This window comes from Osmia bicornis, chromosome 1 (assembly GCF_907164935.1).
Source record: "Osmia bicornis bicornis chromosome 1, iOsmBic2.1, whole genome shotgun sequence".
NCBI lineage: Eukaryota > Metazoa > Arthropoda > Insecta > Hymenoptera > Megachilidae > Osmia > Osmia bicornis.
Window position 1 is genome coordinate 11,357,160 of NC_060216.1, and position 14,934 is coordinate 11,372,093.

The 14,934-nt window shown below is 41.7% G+C and overlaps 1 protein-coding gene across 4 annotated transcripts in view; it reads right to left on the reverse strand.

The window, feature by feature from the left end:
* Positions 1 to 462: 462 nt before the first annotated feature.
* Positions 463 to 14,934, reverse strand: part of LOC114871950 (zeta-sarcoglycan) — a 159,614-nt gene continuing 145,142 nt past the window's right edge. For all 4 annotated transcript variants that reach the window (XM_029178571.2, XM_029178574.2, XM_029178576.2 and 1 more), the window contains 3 exons: positions 4,629 to 4,818; positions 2,988 to 3,180; positions 463 to 1,616 (listed from right to left, as the gene is read on the reverse strand). In XM_029178571.2, the coding sequence (XP_029034404.2) occupies positions 1,274 to 1,616; positions 2,988 to 3,180; positions 4,629 to 4,818 (726 nt within the window). In that variant the 3' untranslated portion in view covers positions 463 to 1,273. The remainder of the gene's footprint in view (positions 1,617 to 2,987; positions 3,181 to 4,628; positions 4,819 to 14,934) is intronic.

The window sequence follows — 14,934 nt, forward strand, 5'->3', positions numbered from 1 at the left end:
CGCACTTTGTTCCCTTCTAGCCTGGATGCAATTTTAATCTCGAATTCCAAGAAAATTACCTTGCCGTCAGAGCCGTTTAAGGGGCTACTAGGTGAGATTGCCCCTGCTACCTGTCAGCTGGCTTGACATATACTATATTATGCAGTGAGATCGGCTTCCCTTGAAACTATTTTCGTTTCGCCTAATTTCGCTTCCGTTATCGTTTATCGTACTACTGACTCGCGGCTGCGCCTAGACGCTCCTTCCAATGGAAATCTATACAAATTGCTTTCCATCCGTACGTCGCGCTTTTCTACACCGGAAGCAACAATTTACCGATGCAAGTATTAATAAACGTACCTGTTTGTACCCACGACGAATACAGAGCCAAGTTGGTCGGCTCGATTCTAAGACAAACGAGGAAATGAATAACGTTGCAGCATTTAATAATAATAGTAACAATAACGACTTTATTGCCACATACATAAATAGATGGACATGGCCGATGTACAGCGTACAAGCTGGATCACAACCTGATCCTTTTACAATGAACTACACTCGCGCCTCCATTTTACCATAAAACACGCACCAAAATAAACGTTCCTCTAATCGGTGTACTCAGAACCGAGCGAACAGACATATGCAGCTAAACGCGACAAGGTTTACCATCTTGTTTCGCACACTTCTTCATCGCATCAACGCTTATCGTTCATTGCTTTGGTTCAAAGGAACTGCGAATCGTTGCCTATCAACTGGCCGCGCGTAAGTTCGCGCAAAGAAACCCGGGAGCGTAGAAACGATTCAGTCTAAGTGGACAGGGAGAGACAGGAACGAGGTGACGATTCGATTGCCAGCCATCTTCTGACCAATAATAATTGGACAGTTTCTCAATGATATACAAGATAATTCAGGCAATTAACTGGCTGTTTTGGAAGAACTCTAACACCCTGGATCACTTCTACAGCGTCCTTCAACGAAACTGATATGTCCAGAACTATCTCAGAGCACACGTTCTGTTTCTTGTTCGCATTCGGATCGCAAAGAGATTGTAAAGAAAAAAGAAAATGAACGCGGTTCCTCTAGAACACGAAAACACCAGCGAAAAGCAAAGGCCTTGGGCGATCTCGGGACTTTCGACTATTGTACACCGTCATCTGCATGGATTCTACTTTTGCAACACTTTCTTCGTCACCAGTTCATCGTTTGTTCGCGTTCTCACGTAGGTACTAGTGTCTTTGATCTTGCTCGATCAGATTCTTCGAGGTTGAACGTTGCTTTACTCGAATGTCTGGTATTAGCAAATTGATTTGTCCGCTTGGCAGGTACCCTCGGATCTAGCGAGAAACAGTTTGCCGTTAGCACAGGCACATAACTGATAAATGGTCGTGTCCCTTTGATTCTGATGAGAAGATGTCCTGGAGGAGTGTTGCTGTTGTTCTCTCGACGAGTGCCCTTGGCTCGGACTGGCTGTTTTAAGACCCTTCATGAACAAAGCCTTTGCGTCTAGCTTGATGGCACCGTGGACGCTTTGCAGCTTCAAATCAGTTAGACAGGAAGCTGATATTTCGTTGGCCCATGATTCGATCACCACTCGTTGAGGAGCGCTGATCTTCAAGGACCTGGTCGCTGACTCCAGTCTGAAACCGATAATTTTAACACGATTACATTGTCGGAGGATTAATTATTACGTATAAGAGAGCAAAGCAAAGAAATTCTGCTGGGAAACGCAGATGCAGCTGGAAAGGAAGAAATAGGTCTAGAAGAGCTTCTCCGTAATATCGTTCAACAAAATAATACGGAATTCAGTCGACTGCAACGTCAGACTCGCAATAATCGATTCTCCTCTCTAAGAAGTGGTAAAGCAGCGTCTTCGATCGTGCCTTTCTTCCGATACCTCCTCCCTTCAACCCCCTGTTCGTCGACCTATTGCTTGCAAGCTCCGCTAGCACGGCCGAGGATCCTCGGTATTTCATATCTGGCATAAATCCAATCCTATGAATATAATTTTCCGCGCGAGCAAAGTTTTATTGTAATCGTAAATCCGTCTGTAAATTGCCCGACACTATCAATAACCGCGGTACCGGTGCTCGATCCGTCTTTGATCGCTTCGTCCTCTTAGAAAATTCCCGATTTCCCGCCTCGTAATACACACCCTGTTGGAACGATTGCTAGGATCGCGATGATTGCTACTTTCGCGGCCACTTCCGGGAAGTTTCAAGCCATCGACATTTCCCAGCCAAATAATTCGAGGATTTTATTTGAAATTTTAACGAAGAGCATGCTCGATCACGATTGTTTACAATTCGCGTTCAGAGTATACTCTTGAATATTGAAAAACTATTAACTCGTGTTTAAACAATAAACGCAATTTTTGAGGAAATTAAAACTTTAAATATGTATCGTTTTCATTAAACGGCAATAAGGAAATTGATAGAGTATAGAGGAAATATATAGTTGCGAGAAGTGGTTAATTAATCGTTACCACGGATTACACAATTCGTTTGATCGTAAGCTGGGACCGGTTTCGAATAGTGTTGTAGGCTTAACGCATTACCGCGAGTTTAATCCCGTGTGAGTACCTGCTCGATTATTTATAGTCAACGAGCATCGAAATACGTCTCGAATCGCTCAGTTATTTGTACACGTTTGCATCCACCACTATATAGAGGATGATTATCGGGACGTTGGAGAAAGCCAATCGAAAATGTACCAGAGGTTTGTTGAACTGGGTCAAATCCACCTTTAGAAAGGCACGGAATAAATGTAGAACAAAGACAACTACTGTCTGAGAGAAAAAAATATTCGTATATGGGTGACTGTGTCAAGTATTTACGTGAAGCAATTTAAATTAGAATGTCAAAAATTGTAATTATATTCTAAATTAATTAACTTTTATTTCACATTCAGTAGAATTTAACCGGTCTAATTATCCTGAGCAAAAGCAGCATTTTCATGATTAATCGCAACAATAAGCAACAAAAGAGAAACAATTGTCTTTTTCTGATTACCTGAGGCCGCGACCCGATTCCCCTCTGACCAACGGTGTTTGAACGCTGCCCTGGAAAACGGCACCCCCGTCACCGGTTACCCTCAGCATTTCCGCTCCCACCACCACCTGCTCCCTGTCCGCCGAGAAGAGGATTCCTCCTCGAGGGTCGGTTATTCGAAACCCTCTCGACACACAGTCCACGCGATCTTCACCTGGAAATGGACAAAAGACACTCATCCACTACCATTCTCCCTTCAACGAGCGTTGTCAACGCGGCAAAAGGAGAAAAAAAATGAAATTCTTCAATGAAACTCGTAGAAAAGGGAGAGGAGACGAGGAAGACCGGGGAATTGACGAGGATCAAGAATTGTGTTCTACCGATTGTTTGAGAGGGATAATGGACTAAGAGTGTCCCGACGGTAATAAACGAGCATTTTGTTCCTGTATTTATTGTACGTGCTTCGAATTGATGCGTTTCTTGCGTTTTAATTCACGCGCTAGACAACCGGGAATTAATTTGAATCGCCGAAGAGTTTCGAAGTTCTCGTCGAAGATATTTAATAGGGATACGAAGCGTTCTAGCTTATCATCTTCTGCTTTATTTCTGTGCAATGCAGAAGCGATCAATTGTCGTTTGAAAGGTAGTAATTATACAAGACGATATGGCGGTTCAGAAGAATCTCTCTCGCGTCTTTCTTCGACAATTGAATAACTTTTATTCACGATCACGGAGCGTTTAGAATACTGATTGTCATCGACAACGATGTACCTTCAACTCCGTTGATTGTTGAGCGATTTGTTTCATAGCCGTAAAAAAAAAAGCCGATGCAACTGGAACTGGAACGTTCCTGTCCATTAACAGAGACACATTTAACGGTGTGCGTTATCGAGGTTCGGTTTTGTTCTTTTGTTCCCTGCGAGGACACGAAACAAAATATCTGGTTCCATTACAGAAAAGGAGTGTTCGTTCACCTTGAAAGTTTTTCAAGCGAAAGGACTTTGAAGATAATGATCGTCACGGTACAATTTTTTATCTTTATCGTGTAACACATTTCAGGAATTTGTTTTATCATTGGTTTCTTATCACTGCGTTGAAATTCAAATTCATTTTAGCGACTCTATGCCGAGCATCCTAGTTAGAAGATTCAAACTGATCGACGGTATCGACCTTGTCTTATAATAGTAAGTCGGATTCGTAGCCGAAATTTCGGGTCAGATATAATAGGAATAGCATTCGCGCAATTATTGACAGGACAAGAATAAGACGGACGAGGTCATTCTACGCGGTGACGATCCATTATTTAAGCGTAATTGAAGTGGGAAGTTTTAAAATATAGAAAATGGACGAAATTGGTATTGATTTCAATATGTCAATTACTGCAAGGATGGAATAATTAAAAAATGAAGATGGAAAGACCAATATGATTGCTGTTAAAATTTCAATAACAATTCGAAATATTCGAAATAGCATTGGACAACAAAGTTATAAATTAAGATTCTGAATAATTCATATTACTGTACGTCGTCTCAGACATGGCAGATATTACAAATTATCAAAGGTAAAGGGATACTTTCTTGCAGTGAAATTTCTTCCATTGAACTACAAGCTGAAACGATTCCCTTTTAAATGAAAGTATAAATGAAAGGCTGTTATTCTCACCGACTGTGAATCGCGCGAGTAGTCGGCCATCGTGCGACCTAGCAGACGCAGTGAAGTTGCTCCAAGACTCGAGAACCAGATTCTTTCCTCGTCTGGATCTGAGGCTGGAGGCCACCAGGGCATCCAGAACGGCGGCTTGACCTCTGAGCTCGATCCCTCCGGGCACCACCTTCAGCGAGCCGATTCCCTCCTGAAAGGAGAGGAAATGACTGTCAGGAAATAAACGAGCCTCTTCGCCGCGGCTTTTCTGGGTCGACTCGGATGATCGTCGATGGAAAATGGAAGCCGTAGGCTCGCATTAAAATTCGCTCGCTGCGATTCTAACTAAGCTTCCGTTTCCCTTTTCTCATACCCTGTTCCTCTCGTTTTCAACATTAGCAAGCGTCGATCTCAAGAAGGATCATAAAATATTTTATGATAATAAAAATAAAAAAAAAAAATACAATCAACAGCTTCGACGTGTTAATTAACCTCTGAAACCGGTCGTCTCGATCATTCCCAGATTACACGGTGAAATGGGTATCGTCGAAAGAGCAGAAAAATTGCAAAAGGCGTTGTTTGATCTGACTTGGATCAGCTAGCGTGGATTTATTGGCGTCTGCCCAAGTATAATAAGTGGAAAGTACGGGGAGGGACATCGGCGCGTGGCGATTGCTTCCAATCGAGTGGCTAATCATCGGAAACCAATGTAGGGAGTGTTCTATCAGGGCAAAGGGAGGATTTTTCGAAGCCGACGTTTCAACTCCGACCGATCTTCGTCTTCTCTTTCTTTTTTTTCAACCGATCGTGAAGGGGATTGGGTACGATAAGTCGATGCTTGAAATGCAATTACCGTGCGTTTATCGACGTTCGTCGAGAAACGAATCGATCATACAGGATGAACGAACGGTGAACAAGAGCCAGAAGGCGGCTTCGACGTTCCGGCTGCAATTAATGTAACGCGAAATTGAATTTCTCCTGAAAATTACGTTGCCTCGCGACCGGATAAAACCGTATACGAAAGAATATTTCCAAGTTTATGAGACGACTACGAACGGCAACCGCAATGTATGTATCTACTTTATGGCGGGTTTCTACTCGCGTCTTGCTCCTGTAGCAGTTTCTTCGCGCGAGCTTTCTCGTTCCGCTCGATACACTCGATGATACGGCCAGCTACCCTCCCCTTTCTAGCCGTGTACCCCATCGAAATAAAATTCTGCCTACGCTACTGTTCCGATATTATGCGGCAGATATTTCAAACGAGCAGACACGATGGTACGTACATATGTACAACTCGGCGCGCAACTCATCATCGCGTTTATTATTCAACCTTGTCTGAAATGGCACTGTCGGACGGTGGTAGGTATTTAATTTCGCGCTGTTGAACTGTACCCAGGAACTATATCAAAATATATCTCTTGCGTTGTAATTCATGAAAAAAAAAAAATAAAAAAATTGTCGGTAAAGGCGTACCATTCTGCCGTGGAAATTTTAACACTGCTTAAAAACTGCCAAAACCATGCTGTATCAGAAAGGGGGTGCATCGTGAACCAGAATCGCATGGACGACACGTGACAGTTCCAGATTTCCGAAATTATTTTTTCCGTTAAATGGGAGAAAAATATTACTACACTTGCGTTCGTTTCATTGTTAAATATGTATCATAATTCACAAGGGGTTTCTGAAAATTTCACCAGCCGGTAAGGTCGGTTTTAAACTTCATTTCAAGCGACCATTATTTTCTACGAGCTTGTTTCGTCTGCCAACTAATTCTTGGTTCCTTTCTTCAAAAAATTCCCCTCGCGTCCAGCGAAATAACACGCCTCTAATTTTCGTGGTTAATTTCAAACCACCTGTCTACCTGCTCGTTTCTTCCAACGAGTTTTCCTTCTAATCAAAAGAAGCACCATCGGTTACAAGAACGAATAAATACGTTTTCACGAGTTTCATCGACAAATCCTTCGTTCGCTTCCAATAACTCGACAGAGAACAAAGTTCTCTCTGTAATCTACTTACTTTCCATTCCTCTTTCTTCTTCGCTTCCACGTTAACGCGCTACGAAACAAATAATCGATAACACACCCTCGACAATCTAATAACATCCCCCTCAGCAACTTTCAATCTTCCGTTTGCTGGGATCTCGAATGAATTTTTAACCACGTGATAAATTAAAACAATCACGGTAGCCATTATCGGAGGAAAAAGGAACAGCTTCCTTGTTAGTTTCTTGTTAGCCATTTCAATTTTCACCCTCGGTTAACTTTTCTTGGTCGTTGAGTTCACTGATATGGTCGAAGATCTTCGTACAAAGTTAACGAACGTTTTAGTTATTCATTAAACTTCAGAAAAATGGTACACCGAATATATGTATAGTTATTAGGAAAAAAGATTCAATTTGTAGCGGTAGAATCGCAATTTGCTAAACGATCAAAAGGATAAAAATGCTTTAGAGAGTATAGCTTGTTACTCGACCGAACAAAGTTAAATTCCCACAACCGGAAGCGGTTACGTTGGCCCGGACGTGCATCGCTGCGGCTCTTTTCCTTGCGCCACTCGATTAGCCAAATCGTTCGGAAAACGATACGATCTCTTTTGCTCTGTACTTAACCGTAACCGTAAACCCCAATGGCGTCGAGAGGGTCATAGCAGTGGCTTCTTTTTAGAATCGTCGTACGAAAGGGATAGCGAACCTACCGCTATACGACGGTAAGCTAAAAGGACAGATGTCGTTGAACTTTTCACTGCTTATACATAGCTTCTATGATAAAGTTTCGATCGAGGATAGGCCATCTCTAGCGAGTTCCAGGGTGTTGTTCTTAGCAAAGAAAAGATGGTCAGCCTATTCGTTGATTTCCAGAACTTTTATTTTATTTGGATAATTTTCAAGGTAATGCTCAAATTCGGGACAAATAGTTGAGTTATTTTATAGGAAAACTATACAAAAAATGAAGTTGGTGTTTCTGTGGGCGACGATGCGTGCTAGTCGCTTTTAATCAGACACATCGGTCGGAACGGACAGAGGATATAAAACAAGTGGAGCGCGAACGACGGTCGAGGAAACAGCGAAACAACGATCCGGTCGATTGGATTCGATTCAACGTGTCGAGAATCGAAGCTAATTTCAATCGACAATGGACGAAAGTTCGCGAGCGAACTGATCGCGTGTCCATAGATTAATTTTCGTAACTGCGATTATTGGGTCCTGTTCAATTGCTTCCTTGCCATTTCCGTGAATCTGAATAGGTAGATCAGAAATAGGCCAGCCACGAAATATTCAAATTTCATTTTATTTCAAATTTCAAACAAGTGATAATTTCATAACTGTCGTAAGAATTTAATGAGCCAATTTATGCGTAACTGATGTTGATACGCTTCTCATGGCGAGTAGGATGAACATCGTCACCAACGATTCACGAGGTGATATTTCATCCCATCTACTCGAGATTCTTAGGAGTCCCCACTGGGCGAGCAAAGTGCTCACAAGGAAAATTGGGTGAGGGGCGTAATGAAATCCAAATAACACCCCGTGCAAGCGTATATCATCGTAACGACGCCTACGGACCGTGCTGCTCGCCGACCATAAATTAATGCAAAGCGCGTTATTTATAGCTTTCGAACAACGTTTCACACGGGCAGGCCAATTTAGCACACATTGTTTGTTTCTTTCTTGATGATCGATCGAAATATGCTCGATAGAAATTCTATCGAAGCGAGTTTATATTGTTACCACTTATCTAGGCACGCTCGTGAGAAAATAGGTCAGTGGTTGGATCCTTCTACCATCCCGGTACATTACAAACTGAAGTTGCTAAAGTAGGATGAGTTTCGCAATTGCGAAAATTTTGTGCTGTTTTCTAGGGTATTCCCAGAGAAATTACTGGGGAAGGTAGATAGTTTCACACCGGAAAACGTGGACGCTATTTCAAGGAACTTAACTAGCTCTATTGGTCTTTGCCCTCTGGCTAGGGACCGTCTTGTACAGTAAATGTATTTTACGATTGTTTTTCAACGCAAAGTTCAACATAACAAGGTATGTTTCCTGTTTTTGTTTTTTTTAATAATAAATTCTTTTAATATTTTTCACCATCCTTTTACTACAACAATAGGGCCGTTTTTACGACTTGCTGCTCGAACCGAGACGTGTTCACTGAAAATCGGTTAATTTGTTATATCTTGAAAACTAATTAAAATCGGGAGTATACATTAAAGCTTGATAAATTCGTCTTGGAAAGCATTATCATATAATCTGAAAAATATATATATAGTTCCATTTAATGGAATTCATTTAACTTAATTTAATTTTTTTTATTTCGGCCAAAACATAGTTACGTGATAAACAGAGATGATAAAGTATTAGATTCATTCTTTATCTACCAAATGAAGTATCATCCAGCTCGTCTATATTCCAGGGTCGTTTGTTCGATATATAAATATCGAGGATTAGCCAGTAGTGATATCGAGAGAGGAGACGTCGAAGAGAGGTGGAAAAGCGAACGCGTTTCGAGTACAGGAGGCGCAAGCAAACCCTCGAGAGGAAGGCTCTCGTTCGTAGAACACGCGCTCGTAAACTGCACTAGTAATTATACATATGCAGCCGGTACGTACACCACGTTAATGCACCTCACGTAATTATCCGGAGCTGGACAGGAGTCGCCTAACTTTTGCCACGAGTAATCCGACTCGTAGCCGTGTCAACCCCTCCCGTCCAACGGGACCACCCCTGCGACTCTCTGCCACCACGACGACATTGCAATTTCGTGTTGTTTTACGTCGCGTACGGCGCAAGGATTAAATCGCGGAGTGTACCGATGGCAGACGGTACCGGTATCCGGGATTTAGTAACGTCCGGTATGATTTCGTGGTTGGAACACGGCAATATCTGCTCCCCGGTGGCGTCTGCTGCTCAAGCGACCGGGATTAATTCGCTTCCCTTCGCAGGCAAAAAAGAAACGTCGTCCGGTTCATGTTCTTCTGATATTAAACAAAGATAACTACCTATATCATATTAAATTCGTTGAATTTAAAGAAAAAATAAAGCCCCACTTTTGTTCGGGATTCAAACGAATCTCTGTTTTCTATCCACCATCGCGATTAATAGTCGAATCAATTTTCCGCGGGCGAACGGATCGAAACGATGCAATTATCATTACCATTGGCGGAAAATGAATTATTAATCTATTGATAAACCAATCGCGATGTTCATTGTTTGGAACGCGGGTAGGTATCGGCACCCCCGTACTATCTATTCGCATTTCAATTCTCCACTCGTGATGCGCCCTATGTGTCTGTGTGTGTTCTCTGTGTGTATTCGTGGAAGAATAGAAGCTGAAAGATAGCCCGAAGAAAGGGTCGTGCTCTATAATGAACGGCCCTTGCAGATCATTTTCTTAAGATAACGAGGCGGACTGTAACTGATACGAAGCTGCCTTGTCTTCGACGTTTTTCATCCTTATTTATAACGTTACATACACGTACGTGTCTATTATACGTGTATTTGTGCGATCTAAATGAAAGTATATAATTTCTCATCTATATACGTTATAAATATAGACATATAAACGTATACAATTTTACTGTAACGGGAACAATTCTTTATATAATTTACAAAGAAGATGCCAGGAGACGGGACACCCTAAGGGCATCATTAATGCCGGTACAGTCTCGGTCCTGGCATCCTCCTTTTATAATGCTCCAGCCTTTTCCAGGTGTCTCGTTCTCCCTTCGTCTCGACCTCTTCGGTTTCCGTCACCGGCCTTGCCACTTTCTTCTTCTCCTCGCTATAATCATTTATTGTATTCTTCGCTCTCTAATTAATCTCTGCCTCGAAGGTACCTATCCGCGGCCGCGAGCAGACAGAGGATCTTCTCTTTCGGCGACCGGGTTACCTCCTGCGAACGCGACCCTTCTTCTCTTCTTTTTCTCTCTCTCTCTTCGGCGGATTAAAAATGAGCGAACGAAAAAGAAAGAAAAAGAAAAAAATGAAAAGAAAATGCTGGAAAGTAGAAAGGTAGATTTTAAACGAGCGGCAAACGAGACGATGCGAAAAAGCACGGGAATAGCTCGTCGATGAAACGATGCAACGCGAGACGTACGGTATCCAAACTTTGTTTCGACACCGCGTTGTTTATAATTTTTAATAACCCGACTTCTCTAGCTTTTCAACGAGCTCGTACGTGCTTCGCCCTCGCCGGTTGCTTTATTTCGGACCAGCCAATAAATTTCTACACTTGATGCGCTTCATAATGCCGCCTCGCTGATTTAGTACTCTCGTAACGCTGATACTAATAGGTTTCACGGTTAAAAGTCTACCTTCCTTTATTGCTGGAACATCGATGCTCCATGACAACACCAAACATTCAACTTCTTTCAATAGATAGCGTATCAGAGAATTTCAGATTTGAAGGTTAATTAAATTCTAAAAATGACCCTTAAATTCGTCTCAGCATTCGTTTCCTTTTAGAAACGTGGTTAAAAAGTTGTCAAGAGTCGCGAAACGTTATCGTGAACAGGTTGAACCTACGAAAGGAACTCGTGCAGGATTCCAGCTAAAATCCCTGGGAACGATAAACTCGTCTGTCCGTTGTTCGGCCCCGTTCCAGCGGCCAACAACTATGGCACCGGTGTACGCTCAAAATTCATGGCGCCGTGCCCGGTATATTGCACTTGCACTTGCTAGCCGCCCGCTATAATAGATATCCTTTAATACTAACACACCGCTTATATGTAATGTATACAGGGCTGGCCAGCAATTTCTCACGCATTTATTGCCCGGTACAACAACTTTTACGATGAATCAATATCGATCCCCAACGTCCGATGACCTTTGCTCGACAAGTTGCTCCCTATTCACCTGAGATCCATTGTGCGAACTGTGATATAGCTATTATTGTATAGATCAGAAGGATAGATTGGCTTTCATTTAGGATCTATTAATTACGTCATCGGTCCAACTAGCATATCTGTGCTCCAGACCCAAGGATATAGTCAAGGTAGAAAATGTACGGACTTTTTAAATACATGTATCAACGCTTTGACCACATTATATTTAATTCAGTTAGAAGAGAACTCGCGAGAAATTTGATATTGCAAATGATCCCTCTCTCTGGTACCGAGTGTGGAAAGTATCGTTGCAATGACATTGACCACTTGGAATGGGCAGCGAATTTTTTTGTAAATTCTCGTTTGGACAGCGATCCGCCCAAACAATGGCTATTATTTCATTGATTAAATCGATGGACAACGGCGAGAAGGGTGGGACGCGTAAAAGCGGCTCCGACTTTATTGCACGCACCGAATAGAATTTCGCTCGGCGACCTGCCGTGTAACGCTCATATTTCTCCACGCGAACGCGTACAAATTTTCATCATTTATTTAACCCGCGGAAACTGTTTTCGAATTTTTATCGACACCCAACCCTTCCTGCCTGCTATTAACTTCACCCTCCCGGTACCCATCCCCTCCGTCGCGTATCGATTCGCCACCTGGCCACGCGACGTATAATTGGATAGACGATGAAAAAATGTGGGAGAAAAAAAAATTTCCTACCCCGTACTATGGTTACGTCGAAATTCTCTTGACAGTTGGCGGATAGTGACTTGCTGAAATTCCGAATTCTATCTGTACAAGTTGATTGATCCGACTGATTCGCGAACATTTGTAGAACGGGAAACCAAATTCTATACGTACATCCTGACAAACTGTGGTTTTTTCGGTACGTCCAATCGATCGATTTGATCGAGGATTTGTATCTATCTTTTTGTCAATTGTTCGAAGTTAATACTGTAGTACAATAGATTTGAAACATCTCGGCGTCGTTGGTAATCGGCAGGAATAATTGAAGGAATAGTAAAACGAAAAGAGAGGAGCCTCACCTTGACACTCGAAACTAATGTGTCGATAGTATTCCCGGTCGCAATATATAAAGGAACTTATATAGGGGAATTCTCTATGGATACGAGGGTTATAGGGGTCGGTTCCCTGAGCGATATTAGGTAGGTGGGGCATCTGTTCGGTACGGCCTGTATACGTAAGCCGTTAGTGCCAATATAGTATCTGTATACGGTGCTGTCCGACATAACGTTTCGGGTTATATTATATATTGTTCGTAATCGAAGATCTCGTAAGACCTTTCGATCCGTCGAAGATATTGGAAACGCTGCTAGTTATGAATTTCGTTCATACCGAACGAACTTTACGACAGAATTCGCGCAGTAAATTCTGTTTCTCGAGTATCGCGAAGATCCGCGATGTAAGGAAACGAAATTTTATGATTCGTGGGATGAGCGGGAAATAGGAGACAAAGATAAGGCATCGATAAAATTTAACCACCGAATTATTTAGTTATCGGAAGGAAAAATAATGTATAAAGTGGATAAAATGTTATTAGTATCTCTGTTAATCTCTGAATCTTCTCATTTATTATTCACACGGTGCCTCCAACCACTAAAAAATTATTATTTTCATTGATTCAACGAACTGACCGTTTTTCAAGATATTGATTTTGTTTGAAAGCCCGACGCTTTTGTGTAATTAAAAACATTACTTATATAAATGACAACGGCCCACGTAACGTTGCATACAAAAGGGTGGTATTCTTGTTAATTAAAAATATTCGTTGTCGAGGTACAAACAACTCGACACAGACACAAACACAGGTAGGTATCATTCATATATTTATACTTGTTACTTTACAATGGCTGGTAATATGGATTATTATAGATATCAAGGATTCATTTCTCAATCTAATAATTCACTTAATTATTTTGAATTACCTACTGAGATAATTATAATACGAATTTCATTTCGAGTTTCGCATTGTAATCCAGTGATCTATTCGTATCATTATGTAATTGATATAATTATCCTCTATTCAAGTAACCAACACCAGTATCACGAACAATTGATATCCAACCACAAATTATCAATCAAATTGATCAATCAATCGATCTGCCGATTGCATTAATATTCCGTTTCAAATACATAGTCTCCAAAATCCTTCGAGCATTCGACTCGGAATAATTAATTGAAATACAAGTTTGCGAGCACGAAGAACGAGTTCACGTGGTAGGAAAGTTCTTAAGCGAAAGAAACGATCTAATTTCTGGAAGACGTTGTTCCTTTAGCAAAAGGATCGAGCGAAGCTGCTGGGTTTTCGTGATACCACGTTAAAGAGGGTTTCGCGAACGCAGAGGTCGGCACTCTCACATCAAATATGAATAGGTGGAAAAGAATGGTGGATAAAGGATGGATGCATAGAGGAAGGGGAGAGACACGGAGGGCATAAAATATTTCCTAGCTCGCGAGTGCATCGCGTTTTCGCTCGGATAGAAATTTCTGGTTGGATATCAGCCGTGCGTCTCGAGAAATTCCAGATCTATACGCTCGATTCTTGCTTGCTTTCAGCTACCGAGGCGATTTTTATAAACCACGGGACTTCATTTCATGCTCGATGATTAATTTCGATGCTTCGCAACATTACTCGATATACCTTCGAGTAATTACACATCAAAAGATTGATTTTTAAATCAAGCATTAATAAAAATCGTTCCATTCAACGATTTTCCGTTTTTGTTTATCGTATAATACTATTTTTTTTTTCTTTTTGGAACACGGTTTTGTTACAGCGCGAAATAAACGGTGATCGATCGCGTAGTGTCCGATATGGGTTTCTGGAGACAGATTAATTCACGTCCAAATCAAATTTGTCTATTTAAAGCCATGAAACGATGCTAGTGCCATACGGTTCGTGTCATTCGATATCGATTCGTTGGATTTCAATTTTAAGAGGCAGCTGTCTTCTAAATTTCGCATCGATCCATTAGAAACCAGATGAAGAAGATTAATCATTCAACTCTAATTTAAACCGATTATATGTATCATTCAAAAATACCAGTTTATGATATTAACAAGTATATCTCGTTAGAAGTGAGACACAAATGCGATATCACAATATAAAAGCAAAAGTGGAATCTTCATTTTCGGCCTCATTAAAAAGGAATACATTTCCTTTACGATCTTTCTCTCCACAATAACACTGATCCCGGACATCCGCTTTATTTACGACTCGCGAACAGGAAAACGACACACATTACTCACGTGTCGCGTCAAGGAGGGATTGTTCGAGGAGCAGTGACAGCAAAGCAAAGAATACGGTTGGAAAAAAGAAGAGAAAGAAGAGGAACGAAGCGAAAACGTGTGGGAAACTGGCGAGATAGCGAGCTCGGGATGGCCTGCGAGAAGAACGACGAACGACGAACGACGAAGGAGAAAGAACCGACGGAGGCTTACATTTCCCACGGGGTATCCTTGCTTGCTCGCAGACTCCTTA